Genomic DNA, 15,687 nt, shown 5'->3' with positions numbered 1-15,687 from the left:
CTACTCCTATTCTACTACTACTTCTACTGCTCCTACTCTACTACTACTCCCACTCTACTACTACTGCCACTCTACTACTATTCTTACTCTACTACTACTCCTACTTTACTACTACTCCTACTCTACTACTACTCCTACTCTACTACGACTTCTACTCTACTACTAATCCTACTCTATTACTACTCCTACTCTACTACTACTCCCAATATTATAAGCAAGAGACCTACTAGACAATTATTACTACCATTACACACTTTTATTAGTCTATCTTCAGATAAATACTGCCTTTAAATTCCGTATTTTCATGAACCCAACTACACATTCTTAATAACAATTAATTGTATTAATTATCATATTATGGCTATAATCCAATTGCGAATTATATAAAACATTGTGATATATTGTCATGAATATTAGGCCTGGCGGGCAATAGAATGGCTCAAGCTAAATTTCCAAATACATATTTAAATATAATTTAAGGTGTGATTTGATTTAATGCCCGAGTAAATATTAGTGAATTCATAATGTCGACTAGCCGGCAGCTGCCACAAGAGATGAGCAGCCAGGCAGCCGGAAATGCAAGGCAACATTTGCGCTTTGAATAGGAGAAGCACAACAAAACATGCAAATATACATACGTGCGCAGCATAGTGAAAATTAAGATTTATTGAATAATTAGAATAAATTAAGTGTGCATGTGGCCAAAATAGCTGCAATAAGAGCACAGGACATACATCGTCCTTCTTAAGAGAGCTACATATTTATGCTGTGCCTCTGCCACCAGGCAAATGCCGAGCTGGTCAAATTTATTTCAGACTTCAATTTAACATACTCTAATTTGACAATAGATCTTGGCTACCAATTTATGTGGGCTTAAAGTTAACTTTAAATTGCATTAATAGGTCGGATTACGCATACGCCGTGTGCACTCAAATGCCATAAGACTAATTGGCTCTTAAAGAGCGCTAGTGTGCAAAGCGCCTGGCAATCGGAGCAACAACAATAGCTATGGCAACAACAAACAAGATGCGATGGCTGCCATCCAGGGAACTGCAAGCCTGAACATCCTCGTAGTCGTACTCGTAGCCGTAGCCGTAGTCGTAGTCAACGGCAACCGCATTGAAATGTCTGCTTAATTAAATTACATTTTCCATCAAGTCAATTAATTACAAGTTTATATACAAACACTAAGCGCACGGCATGCCAATCATGGGCTTCTCTCTATGGTGTGCATATCTGTAACGTTGCTACGATCTGTTGTGCGCTGCTATGTTGTGTTGCGTTGTGCCTGTGTGTGTGTGTGTGTGTGTGTGTGTCCTTGCTTATCTGTATGAGCCAACATGTTATGCATGTCGACATGTTCAAGTGCTTTATATGTATTATTAATATTATAAGCTTGGCAGCCATTTATCACCCAAGCCGTACACAGCTGCCACAACTCTCTCTCTCTCTCTCTCTCTCTCTCTCTCTCTCTCTCTCTCACTCTCTCTGTGTATGTGTGTGTGTGTGTGCGTGTGTGTGGTTTTGGTATATTTGTATATCCTGCCAGCAGCCAACCAATGCTTAAGTGCACCTCACTGATTTCATAGTATGGCTTGTTTGTGTGTGTGTGTGTGTGTGTGTTTGTTTGTATATAAAACATTACTGTCCACATAAACATCTATGTGTTAATCACAGCAATAATATCTGCAAATTAACTGCATCAACTGTTGTTGTTCCGGCCAGCCACAGTCGGTATCCACATGAGGCCCTCAAGCATGTGCCTGAGACATAGTTAGAAACCTCAGCAAGGGATGAGCTAAAATAGGATACATAATCTGATACATGCCATATGTATTTCAATACCAGGTGATTGCTGGAGTGAAGTGAGGAGTTTCACTTGTATTTCACAAAAGTTGTTATCATAGAATTCGACTAAAAGCAAATACTTATATCATGTTTCTGATTTGTGTATAATGAGAAACAGAACTATTTGTGTCTTTATACTTCAATGCCAATCCGAAGCAGTTATTTGAATGGGATATGCTTGCTGCAGCTTGCAGATTACTTAGAAAGGTTTAACTTGCTGATGCTGAGTATCTTGCCTGAATGCACTAATTATTGACTTTAACATCATGGAACCTTATATGTATCTCAGTTTGGTGTTTTGCCACACTAATAAAAGCATTATTTCAGTGTCTAGACATGCCGCTGGCTGGCTGCAAATCAAAGACGTGTATAGGTATATATAAGTGTGTGCTTGGGCGCAAACAATTTAATTTTCGCCACAAATAACACGGCGTGTACTTCCCAACATTGTAACATTGCGCATACGCCTCATTAAACCAGCGAACTGGCCAAAAATAAACAGGCGCTGACAATGAACGGCAAAAAGAAAATAAAAGAACAAAAAAATTAGCAACAGCCATGCAATAAATTTAACAGAACGAAAAAAAAATGAGCAACAGCTCGAAGAGTCCTAAACAAAGTGGCGGCAGTCATAAAAATCTCTTTAAATAAACTCCACATAGGCACACACACACACGGACACACTCACCCACACATCCACCGACTGTGAAAGCCGCGAAACTGATTATAAACATTGGGCAAGGGGAAAGACGGTGGCTCTCAATCGTGGAGGTTGGTGGGCTGCTGCGTCCACGTGTCTGCATCGTCTGTCATCAACAAACTGTAAAATAGCCTCAAGCCAGATAAAAATCAATTAATTACGCGTGCATGCGGTGGCTGTCCCAGCTACCCTTAGCCTCGCCCCGTAGGGCTGCACTGAAGCGATGCATCGGGGCACAGTTGCAAATGCACACGCATACCTGCACACACACACACACACACACACACGCACGCACAAACGGACAACATTGTAATTGTGTTACGATTACCCAACGAACATCACGCGCCAAACGCGGCAAATTGCATTTGCATATTAGCGTCAGGGAGGAGTCGGCCAAGCGGAGGAACGGAAACGAAAATAGGGTTTAGTGCCCCGGAGGGGCAATGGGGCCCCGGCGCTGTATGCTGTATGCGTTAGACGCGATTTAGGGCCAAACGCTGCTCTCCTGACAATTTGCATTGGACATTTCATTTTAAATGTTTGCCGCCGTTCATAATCCGGCGTAATTGCCAGCCAGGTGGCCAGGACTGCAGCAGCGATGCGACTGCATCTGCATTTTGACCTCACAAACACAAGCACACGCACACACACACACACACGCACACACTTGCATGTGTATATTTAACCAATGGGAAGGCTGACTCGGCTTATGGCTGGCATTTGGCCAAGTGGCAAATGCGATAATTAAATTAAATTGCTGCCACAAGCAGCACAAACAAATCAAATGGCAATTCATCATTCGAGGACATTGCGGATACATACATACATATATGTGACCTGGACAGCAGATTGTACGCTTGTTGCTTTTGTTGCTCTTATCATTGTTATAAACTGTATTTAAATTAATGGCACACACACACCCACACATTTATTTGTTGATGTCATAAAAATGAACAACTAATGTGCTGTGCTCTCAATTTATTTTTAAATATGCAAATGCCCAATAAAAGAGGAATAAAGTAAATTCGTGTATTCCTTGATTTATTGTCTTCATTGAGTGCACGCTGCGTGTGTGCAATATGAGGCGTATGTGTAATATTTATGCCAAATAAGAGATTGCTTCTTCATATATTTGAAATAAATATATAAATTGAATTCCTATTTAAATTCCACATGGAGTGAACTGGAATCTACCCTTAGGAATTTGTCTTTTCAAGCTCTCAGTATTTTGTGCACCTGAACTATGCGCATTAATTAATTGCAATTGCATTAAATTCCTTTAACCAATTGGTAAAAGCAATTAGACTAATGAACATTTAATTACACGCAAATTATTAACGACGTCATTAATTTTTCACAAGCATTGGCAAATAGTTCTAAACAAATTAAATTTCAACCACAGAACAATGCCATGAAATCTGTTATCTTTATTTGATATTCTCTTTATGCTAATGCTCATTGAAATGCCACATGAATTGCAGCAAGAGTGAAATTATTATGATTATTATTATTTTGCCACTAATAATTGCCGGCCAAAAGGCCAAATCGAGCGGATGACCATTTGCATATTTGAAATGAAAATAGCAAATGCAATTTAACAATATTGCCATTGACCGCAACTTAATTAAAATGTTGCATATGCGTCACGCAGTCAAAGCGCTTTCGAGTGCCCTGTGTCAATAACAATTAATTCAAATAACACCAAAATTATTTGAACTATGTGTGCACAGCAATGTGATTACACACAATAACAAGTATCCTCAATTAATTGTCGCTGAGGGGCTCAGGAACAGCAACAGCAACAGCAACATCAATAGTAGCAACAATTGCTATTCGAGAGGGCATGAAACCAAATTTGATTATTAATTTTGACTGGCTGAAAATTTGCATAAATTAGTTTTAGCTAGACGAGCGAGCAGCTGTCGCTGTGTGTGTATGAGCCCCAGTTTAATTATTTATAAATCAGATTTTGACTGCCAGAATGCGGCGGCAACAACAACAACAACAGCAGCAACAATATCAGCAGCCGCGTTCATTGGCGAGCGTCGAGCAAAGTATTTAAATAGAGGCGGAGCCACTAAAAGCGCAGACAGAAGAACTGTTCTCCCCACGTCTGTCTCTCTCTCTCTTTCTCTATCTCTGTTTCACAATTTTTCATATTTGACTGCTTCCTCCCTCACTCTCTTTCTCACTGTCTCTCTCACGCTGTTTCTGCTTGGCAGATCGTTGCTTTTGGGTGGGCGTGAGCTAGCACATTTCAGCTGCTAAACACCGGGCAATTAGCAAATCAACAGCAGTTGACAGACATCCCGGGGCAATGCGGGCATCTTTTGAGTTATTTTACACATCTAAATAGTAGGCCGCAAATCTTTAGATCTTTGAAGTGCTTTGCTGCAGGCAACACTGGCTAAGAGACTTACAAGCGATAGACAAACCGGCTCATTCAAGAGCCACGTGGACCGCAATTCGACTCAGCATTTTGACAATCGACACAATAAGCCAATTAAAAGTCGCGAGCGCTAGGCATAAAAGCGAAGAACGGCCACCGAAAGGCCACGGCAGGGCGGATTCACTCTAACCAACACCCAAATAGTATTGGCCGTCTCGTTCCGCGATTAGCCATAAACTTAATTTATGCCAGCTGGAAATTTTCGGTTCGTCTGGTAAAACTTAAAAAATTTAAAACCGCAACGCATAAAATTTGAACAGCAAAACGGCCATTTAACCAAAGTGCTCCCTATAAAAATACCTAATGGGGCGTGTCGTAAAACTTGAGAAATATCTATAAAAATGATACAAGCTGACATATTTGATATAGTCAATGTATGTATATATATATATAAATATATATAATAAATGTATATACAAATATATTTATACAGACATATCTGTATATGTATCTGTATCTGCATCTATATATTTGTATCTTTTTATCTGTATCTGTATCTGTATATCTGTATCTTTTAATCTGTATCTGTATCTGTATCTATTAATCTGTATCTGTATCCTTTTGTAGCTGTATCCTTTTATCTGTATCTGTATCTGCATCTATATATTTGTATCGTTTTATCTGTATCTGTATCTGTATATCTGTATCTTTTAATCTGTATCTGTATCTGTATCTATTAATCTGTATCTGTATCCTTTTGTAGCTGTATCCTTTTATCTGTATCTGTATCTTTTTATCTGTATCTGTATCTTTTTATCTGTATATGTATCTTTATATCTGTGTCTGTATCTTTTCATCTGTATCTATATCTTTTTATCTGTATCTGTATCTTTTTATCTGTATCTGTATATTTTATCTGTATCTGCATCCTTTTATCTGTATCTTTTTATCTGTGTGTGTATCTTTTTATCTGTATATGTATCTTTATATCTGTGTCTGTATCTTTTCATCTGTATCTGTATCTTTTTATCTGTATCTGTATGTGTATCTGTATCTTTTTATCTGTATGTGTATATTTTATCTGTATCTGAATCCTTTTATCTGTATCTTTTTATCTGTGTGTGTATCTTTTTATCTGTGTGTGTATCTTTTTATCTGTATATGTATCTTTATATCCGTGTCTGTATCTTTTCGTCTGTATCCGTATCTTTTTATCTGTGTGTGTATCTTTTTATCTGTATATGTATCTTAATATCTGTATCTGTATCTTTTTATCTATATCTGCATCTTTTTGTTTCTGAATCTTTTTATCTGTATCTGTATCTGCATCCTTTTATCTGTATCCGTATCGTTTTATGTGTATCTGTATCTGTTTACGTCATTTAGGTGAAATACCAGTTTAAGGGGTATCTCTAAGTCGCCTTTCCCACTCTGCTACATTCCTATTTGCATTGCGGTCGCTTTTTAATTTCACACATGACTTCAAATCAGAAACAGTTTCCGCTTTTGTGACTGCTGCAATTAAAATTCATTTAGCTGCACTCCGCAATACGGATACGAAACGAAACAAAAGTTGTGTGAATATGAAGCGTTTTTCTTTCCTTTTTTTCTGCTAAAGTCAATATTTATTCAATTGTTTTGCTATGCAGCACTGCAGCTTGGCTTTGAAATATCGAATGAGCACTACAGATAATAATGGCAAAGCAAACAGCTACGGCAGCAGCAACAACTAGACTTTGTATAATTATTACACATTGCACATAAAATATGTTGCATAAAATGGTATTAACTGCAATTTGGTCAGCATTTTCGTTCATTAGCAACAGCCGCTGCCCAAAATACATAATGCGATAAATTGTTATGGCGCCCGCCCTGGCTATTGGGGGCGGCGGGTGTTTGTTCGAAAGCGGACGAATGCTGCAGCATGCGGTGCAGGAAGTACGGGCTCTGTGCCTCTGAGACAGCCAGGGGGCATTTGGCATTGTTGTTGCCATTACGCATTTTGGCAGCAGTTGCATTTAAGTCTATTTAATTAATAATTGCAAAATAAATCGAGTCAAATACACCCATGCACGCACAAGCACGCACGCACGCACACACAACCGTGCAGCTGTTTAGATGTATGGGGTAAGCATAATTTTAAACAAGTAACAACAGATGACGATTTAGGCGTATCCTACAAACAGTTACTCATTCTCATAAGATTGCCGTTGCACTATATTGAATGGGATTTAGATCTATCTAGATAATCATAGACTCAATATATTATAATATTATATCTTACACTATTCTCTTAACAGAAATTAATGGAATTCTCGAAGGATGTGCTAGTGTCATTATAATATAATCATATCATAAGCATTATCTTAAGATTGACTTGGCTTTCTTATATCATTCGTATACAAAATCTCTACAATCAGATTTTTCATAATATCTTTTATAGACTTCATTACGTATTTATTCTTATTCTTCATTCTTTATTTTTCTCATATCTCATTACTAATTTTTCTAAAGTTAATTGATATGAGAAATTCCATATATGTATATCCCTAATTGAGTTGAGTATTGACCTTCTGAGTGTCGTGGCAACACTTATAGTTCTACATAGCCGCCATACAGCTTGTACAGGGTATACTGACAGCCAACGCAGTAGTGATTATGTTATTAATTAGTAATGTCATTGCAATGCGCATATTTGCATGGAACAAAGTGATTTACGGCACCGGCAATATGCGAGTACACAGATGGGGATACGGAAATCGAGGTGAGGCCTGCATTAAGGCTATGTTTGGCTTCATTTGTCTGTTTGTTCTAGCTACATATTTGATTTCGATGCCAGTTACATAATTGCCATTGGGCACACAGTTGTTGTTGTTGTTGTTCTTCGGTTAAGATTGACAGCATTATCCATATTAAACAGAGAAAGTGAGAATTATCTTCAAGCTATTGCGATAGAATCAATAAATTTACTTGCTCCATAATAGATTCGCACATTTCATTCCTTCTTTCATTCCTGCTCTGAACTAAACTCTACTAAGCGAAAGAAAATAATGAAAATAAATTAGCTAATCAAGCGAAGCCGCCAGCAATTATCATAACTTTTTTTACGCGAAACACGAACTAACAAAATATGCTAAATTACACATAAAAACATAATTTGTTCAGAGCAGCAAAAAGAAAATGTTGAATTTTTCTTGGCACGCAAAAGCAAAACAAAATTGTGGTGCAAAGTAGTCGTTAGCATTTCAGCATGAGGGGCGAACGCGCCAAATTCATTCCCTGAGCAATTTAGCTTCTCATTGTTGGATCATAATTATACCGTCACTAAACGGAGCGTTGCGGGCATATAGGGCTAAACATACTTACATTTTTAATTGACATTAAAGCAAGTATCAAACTTTAAATTTGAGGACCATAAAAAATATATGTATATGTATATTTATAATACTTTATTAGCTTATGGCATTACTATCGGCATTGCGAGGTGCGGGTATTTCTCTGTCGTTCATCGTCTGTAATTCAGCTAAGTATTCCTTGTGGCACACTGGTTTGTGATTATTTTTAAAAAGTAAGCACCAAATGAAAATTAATTATACTAGCACACACACACATACACGCTGACACACATACACACATACACGAAGACAAGCAGCTTGCGTGCTAATAAAAGTCGCAGCAATTTGAGACTATTAAAGGATCAGTGAGCGTTAGTGGACATAGCATAATGGAAATACCTAATAAAATTTCTTGTAATTTAATAACTCTGTAGAGTTACTGAAATTATTAATCAACTACACTCAGGTATCTCTCTCTTTGCTCCCATTTAGAGCTCATTTAAAAAGATGTTTTATTTATGTTGGAGCAATTGGTTTGGTATATGTATATCTATTTTCCATCTCCAATTCAGAAAGTACTAAATCCTGTTTATCCGCCGGGAAGGACAACTTCACTTATCTGAAGACGATTTTGCTGACTGGCACTTCTCCCAAATTCCTTAAGCTCCCCTTTTCAAATGGGCATCATACAGAGCACATTTAAATGTCAATAAATCATAAACGACAACACGTTAGGGAGAAAGAAAGCATGAGAAAGAGAGAGGGAGAGGGAGGGTGAAAAAGGAGAGGGAGAGATAAACTTTTCACTTTAGACGCCAAAGTTTTGTTTTGTATTTTTAGAAATTGATGTAGGTATATGTTAAAGTAGTATATTTATGTGAAGCTCAAAATAGGGATCACAACAAACATAAAAAAAAACGGAAAAAAATCAAGAACAAAATTGTTATTTATGATTTGGATTTTTGGTTGGATTATGCCAAAGAAATTAATCAGCAAAATGTATGCAATAAAAAATGCCACACGCAATTAAAAGAAACGCAATGGCTAAATTAGGCCAGACACACATTAAAAAATAATCAAATAATTAAATGTAAGTAGTGCGCGGCATGTGCCCAGCTGAAAAGGAAAGCAAGTGTGGCCGAGAGATGCCCGCATAAATATATATACATACATATTTATAAGTATATAGGTACGTGTATGGCCCATTAAAGTAGCCCATTTTATGTACAAAAATGATGCTTTGGATGGCCATTAAAATTGCTCATAAGGTAAACACGGCGCTGTTTTATTGTTTATTAACGAATTAATGTACAGGCAAAGACACGGGCATTGGGCACCGGGCACCAAAGACCGGGCACCGGGTACCGGGCATTGATGAGTAATTGATCGATTGTATATGGGCAAAGTGTAATTACGAGCGGATCGAGCTAACGTACTGCCAGCCATAAAATATACATAGATAGAGACCATTGGCAGCGCTCATAATCCATCTTCATCGATAAAACAAACAATTTGCGCACACATCAATCCATCGACAAGTACATTTCATTGATGTGCATCTATTTTGGGAGCGTACTCGAAATTCGAAATATTTGGCAATCAATTAATTGATTTTCAATATGGGAAATTATTTCATGCATTTTCAATTTCTATTTGTATACTTGAGCGTTTCCTCTACTAAGTGGAAAAAAAATGGTTTATTTTCTTTCTAATTTTTTTCTCCTCTCCTGTTTTTCTCTTTTTTTTCTCTTTTTTTTTTGTTCATGTTAATTTCATCATTTTTACGGTACGCCGGCAAAATGAGCATGTCATATGACGGCATCTATCTTTGGCGCTTATTTTTGCTTCATATTCCCAGTCTGAGTGTGTGTGTGCGTGTGCAGACATGCCGCTGAAATACTAATTATGTGCGCGATTTAAATAGATTTTTCATTTATTTAGCTAGGCCATCATTTTGGATGAAATGGAAATAAGAAGCAAATGTTTTATGTTGCGCCATTGACGCTGCTCGCCGCAGCACCGTTCCTCCTCTCGCTCTCCCCCTTCCTTCCGTTGCCCTGTGCAACATTAAACACTACACACACGCACACACACACACACACACACTCTCACACAAAGCGAACACTGAATGGGCATACTTTGCCAGTGGCAGTGGATGATAGGCGGATTCTGCATTTTGACAGGCCCACATCATTTCAGCGTTTGCTTGTTTTGAACTGTAGCTGACGTAGCGGAAGTGTTTGCAAGTGGAAAATGCGATACATAATTTTTAATTATTTGTTTTACGCACACTAATAAGGGCAAATGAGGCATAAACATTGCCTAATTATAGCTAACTGACTCCAGCAACTCGAGCCGACTGACTCATATGTAGTCCAAAAGTTCTCTAGCGAATCGCATAATAGAGCCCTACACATATAAGAATATGTGATAGGCTAAAGATTTCTCACCTGAATCATAGAAAAATCATAAATTAAATACCCTTATGCATTTGCCACTCTGTTGGGTTAAGTAATCTTTAAATAATGTTATACCAACGCACTGTTTGGTATAGCTTGCATCTTTCATTCCATCGTTCGCCTTATAAAGTGTAAAGATAATTTTCAATCAGCTGACATTGCGGGATATACTATGTTTGGTATCTGAGAAATGCGCTAACAACCTAAGATTTATATTGTTATATATGTAGATATAATAGATTATATCTTCTACAATTTTAAAGCAAGAGCTTAATAACTTGATAGTGGATGCCTTAAGAATATATTTTACGCAATTTTGCAGGACATGGCATTCAGAAAATATCCTATGATTTCCACAGTATTGAAAAGAATTCTAGACTGTGGCTAAGAATTCCCAAACTGTATCTAAGCGGTGTGTTCTATAGCTTTGCAATTAGAAAACCCAAAGATAACAAATCAAAATCTTATATTTTATATACACTTTGGTACAATTAGGAAGAAAGTGTACGTGGCTAAAATGTATACTTAGAAAGACTTAACCTTAACCCGTGAATGAGTATTATGTAGTGGACAAAGCCTGACTGCAATATTACTTGTTTTCTTATTATATTCATTTTTCTCTTGTTTTCTGATTAATTTCATTCATATTTCAGTCATCATAAATATGTATAAGAAAAGGGATGTCTGATGAAAATTCTTAGAGACTGATATAAATACTCTGTTATTAAGAAAATTTCCACTTTCGTTTATTTCCAGGTAAAAATTTGGTTTCAAAATCGACGCACAAAGTGGAAAAAACAGGACAATGTCACAAACAACGAGGCTGCCGAGCATAAATCGTCCAGGCCCACATCCACGGAGCAGCAATCTAAAGGCAACAGCAACAACAACAACAGCACTGGCTCTGTTGATGATGGCGGCTGTCAGCCTACGTCCATCACGGCCAGCAATGTGGAGGCTACACCAAAGAAGGCGTCCAATGGACAAGGGGATAAATCACGCGGCAATAACACTAACAACAACAACAATAATAACAACAACAACAACAACATAAGCAGCAACGCGTTAACGCCAACTAAAAGCGGCAGCGGTAATAATGAAAACAAATTGCAAACAAAACATGCGACGACCAAAATTAAAAAGCAATTGAATGCATTGCTGGAGAAGACCGCAAAAGCCGCAAACAGCCCAGCAGTAGGCAATGGAGCCAGCGCTAACGCTAATGCCGGCGATTCAACGCCGATTAACAACAACAACAACAACAGCAGCAATAGCAAATCAGTTGAGAAACGCAATGCGAACAGCAACAACAACAACAACAACAATAGCATTGGTGAGGCTTTTCACCACCATCGGCTGCACCAGCATGCCATACCGCTGACTGTGGAGCCGGCGGCGCCCTTGGAGCAGACTGAGAAGCTGGAAATCAAGCTAGAGGAGTCTCCGGCGTTGAGTTTGCAGCGAGCGGCGGTTGCTGCGGCGGCTGCCCAGGAAAATGGACGCAGCTCACCCTCGAAGGCATTGCTAGCTGAAATGGACTTTGAGAGCAAGCTGGCCGCCTCCAAGATATCGATTGCCCTGGCCATGGCCAATACGAAGCTGCAGGGCGGCGATGCACAGGAAGCAGCCGAAGTGAACGAAAGTGAATCGGAGGACGAGGAGACGGCCAGTGAGCCAGGCACATCCACCGAGGCACAAGATTCCCAGGATCAAGATGTGCAGATGGGTTAGGCTGAAAAGAAGCCACAGCCGCCCCCAATCCCCCACATTTCACGCCTAGCCAGTCAAATTAACTCGTGCCAAAAAGAAAAAAAAAAAAAACAATTGTCGAATATTGCTCAAGCACACGGCCAGCTCTCAGCCAAGATTCGTTTCTAGTTAGCAATGATCACTTGATGTCTGTTGTCTGTGTGTGCGTGTGTGTATGTGTGCTTGTTAGCTGTAGGCATTTACACATATTTATGTAATTTATTGAATGTATGTATGTATGCTTTAGTTTTAAGTATAGGCTTTGTAAATGTTGCCATTAGAAACGCATTTAAATGTTTAATGTGCAGTTTAAAAAATACAACATAAAATAAATGCAAAATACTATTTTAATTGTAATTTGAACTTTCGAAAATTTCATGTGATAAAGTATACGAAAGAGTTAGAAGAGCGACAAAGAGAGAAGGAGAGAGAGAAAGAGAGCGCACTCGCTTCATTAACAGCAAAAACGACAACAACAACAATTGGTGAATTCATGTTAATTACAAATTTAATTTAACTATACTAACTATTAACTACAAGTGTTTAAGCAGAACCAGTCCTAAGTGTAAATCGCTACTAAATATATATATATATTATAGATGGCAAATATAAAAAAATACCTACATGTTTATTGTGAGTCTTTGTACAAACAAAACAAAAAGAATGAAGCAAACAAAACAAACAAAAACCCGAATCTATGACGAGCGCATCATCAGCCGTTACAAATTTTAAATTCAAAGAATAAAATAAACAATTCAGCAAATTAAATCAATTTTCTTTTTATGGCCGTTGGCCGCAATGGCTTTGGCACATTGACCACGCCCTCGGCGGTAATCAAGAACTCGGTAAATGCATTTGGTGTTTCCGGCGAGTAGACGATCTCTAACTTTCGCACGGTTAGCAGCTGATCCCCCTGCTTGTACTGCTTGGGCACCTTGGAGATGCGCATGCGGGTGCGGCTCAGATTGGCCCATTGCAAGCCCAGACAAGGCACATCCTCCATGCGCGTCTCATCCGTCTCTTCAGTGGCAGTCATTTGGTTGGAGCACACCACGGCACAGTCGTACTTATCCGCATAGCTGAGCAACGCGTGCACCATCCGCCGCATATCCCGGGCACGCTTATCGAAGTCGGTGTACAAGCGAAAGATGGCAGCCACAGAGTCAATTACGATCAGGCCAATGCTGTGCTCCTGCAATAGTTGTGGCAGGCGATTGCTGATGCAATCGAGAAGTGGTTGCTAAAACGTAGAGAATGGCAGATAAAGTTGCTTATATCTGTTTCAAATATCTTACGCTTTCGTACTGATGCTCGATAAAGATGTTGCCCAAAAAGTTCAGCTTCTCTGACGGATAGCGAGCCTCAAATGCTTTACTGATTTGCAGTAGACGGCGTGACGGAAACGCATCCTCGGTGCAGATGAATGCCACGCCTTTGCCCAAGCCGCCAAGCGTCGCAGGCAGCTGCACGCTTAGCGACAACTGTAACAGTACCTGAGATTTACCCACGCCCGAGTTGCCACAGATCTCAGTTATGCCACGAATCGAAACTCCGCCGCCTGTGCACTGATCAAGTGCAGAACAGCCAAAGGTCACACGGGACCACTTCAATCGAGCGGGTATTTTAAATAGCGAGTCCGCTGAGAGCACAGATATAGCATAACTTTAAAAGTAATAACAATTGGCCTGCCGTCAGTTACCTGACACGGGCGTTTCAGCCAGCCATTTGGCAGCTGCCTCCTTCAGAATGCGCACATCCTCCGGAGTGCAGCTATGAACACAAGAGTCCAAGTCACAAGTACGGGTGTCCATAAACCTAATGCGAGGCGTTGTTAATATTGCCTCGGGCGTCAGCACATTGACTAGATGGGATCATTAATGCATATCACTTTGATATAAATTGTATATGAGATCTTACCCCGCTCTGCAATCTCCTGCAGATGCTTGGGCAACTGCTCCAAAAAGTTCGCCATTTTTAAGGCAAATCTGCAAAGTTGTTTGATGGCATTTAAATTGGGTGCCTTGCGTGTGACCCCGTGAAGTGAGGTGTTTCAACACCTATTAAATTGTCACCTTGGCAGCGGGTAATTATTGATTCAACAAAAAGCTTATCAACACAGAATTAGTAAACTGCGGCAGTTCATCCTAAGAGGAAGAAGTGCAAGGAGATTCCGGTGCTATAACAATTAAGAATTGACTAAAAATATGCATAGACATTTCTCTCACGAAACCAAAGAGAAGGCCATCTAAAATAAGCAATACATTAGACACTACTTGTTGTATGTTTTACATAATTCCTTCAATTTTAATCATTTAATTTGCACAAACTTCAGAGAAACACACAAACACGATCGATATTTCGATAGTTCTGGAGCAACACTGCCCGATCGCTTGCGCCTGATGGAATTTGGATGTTGTTGTTGTTAGAGCGAGCACTTGTAGAAGCAATTAATTAACTGTTAATAGGTAACTAAAGATGCACTCTAATGGGGACGTGGTTTCGACAGCTCGGCCAGGGCCCTAGCCTCAGCCTCAGCACTGCGCTTCTTCTCTTCGGCCAATTTGGCATCACGAACGGCCTTCTGTTGGGCTTCGATTTCGCGTACCTTCGCCTCCTTCTTGGAGAGTCGGCTTTGGTGAGCAGCGCCATAGGCAATACCCACAACCAGCAAGGACCATCTTCCGAGCTTGATGAGCGGCGAGACACGAACTGGAGCCTGAGACATAGCTGGTTAGTTATGTAATGTGAAGACCAATAGCTGCAAGGAAAACAAATGTGTCAGTTAATCATTTGATACCAACTAAACATTAAGCTGTACATAACACATACGATAAGTAATAAAACACAGAATCTACAAAATAAAATGATATTTACCAATAATTATGCGAATTCAAGTCCACTACAATAGTAGTATAACCTTAAAACAGCTGTCAGACTGACAAGAACACAATCGATATGCAGTATATCGATATTTCCAGTACTGTAAAATTCTTTGTTTAAATTTGAAAACACAAATATATTCAAAAGTGTTCAAGATTATGTAATTCACAATTAAATTCGTTTTAGAAATAAAATATAAATATAGTATCCTAGACATATAAAAAAAATCTTTGCAGAGCCAACTACAATTGTGACTATCATTTATTTTATATCCGATACACATTAAAAGTGTCCGTTACTTGTAGTATTTATTATTGGCAACAGTGA

The 15,687-nt window shown here is 38.9% G+C and overlaps 3 protein-coding genes across 7 annotated transcripts in view; 1 reads left to right on the top strand and 2 right to left on the bottom strand.

Moving 5' to 3' along the window:
- Positions 1-12,837, top strand: part of NK7.1 (homeobox protein NK7.1) — a 42,192-nt gene extending 29,355 nt beyond the window's left edge. For all 5 annotated transcript variants that reach the window (XM_030384774.2, XM_089256177.1, XM_018112309.3 and 2 more), the window contains exon 4: positions 11,488-12,837. In XM_030384774.2, the coding sequence (XP_030240634.1) occupies positions 11,488-12,462 (975 nt within the window). In that variant the 3' untranslated portion in view covers positions 12,463-12,837. The remainder of the gene's footprint in view (positions 1-11,487) is intronic.
- Positions 12,838-12,970: 133 nt separating this feature from the next.
- Positions 12,971-14,612, bottom strand: spn-B (X-ray repair cross complementing protein spindle B). The gene is given in 5 exon segments (XM_018112314.3): positions 12,971-13,264; positions 13,267-13,720; positions 13,776-14,119; positions 14,180-14,341; positions 14,398-14,612. Coding segments are annotated over 5 exon segments (1,044 nt in total). The 5' UTR covers positions 14,453-14,612; the 3' UTR covers positions 12,971-13,235.
- Positions 14,613-14,753: 141 nt separating this feature from the next.
- On the bottom strand, positions 14,754-15,578 carry ATPsynE (ATP synthase, subunit E). Its single transcript, XM_018112315.3, has 2 exons — positions 15,355-15,578; positions 14,754-15,238 (listed from the first exon to the last, which is right to left on the bottom strand). The coding sequence occupies exon 2, from the start codon at positions 15,203-15,205 to the stop codon at positions 14,963-14,965; it is 243 nt and encodes an 80-aa protein (XP_017967804.1). The 5' UTR covers positions 15,206-15,238; positions 15,355-15,578; the 3' UTR covers positions 14,754-14,962.
- Between the last annotated feature and the right edge of the window lie 109 nt (positions 15,579-15,687).

This window comes from Drosophila navojoa, chromosome 2 (genome assembly GCF_054131105.1).
Source record: "Drosophila navojoa isolate 15081-1374.11 chromosome 2, UAZ_NAV_1.0, whole genome shotgun sequence".
Lineage (NCBI taxonomy): Eukaryota > Metazoa > Arthropoda > Insecta > Diptera > Drosophilidae > Drosophila > Drosophila navojoa.
The sequence above is the reverse complement of the archived record's forward strand: the minus strand, read 5'-3'. Positions and strand labels throughout refer to the sequence as shown.

Coding starts and splice junctions, on each gene's coding strand:
- ATPsynE (XM_018112315.3), bottom strand. CDS start 15,205: ATGTCTCAGGCTCCAGTTCGTGTCTCGCCGCTCATCAAGCTCGGAAGA.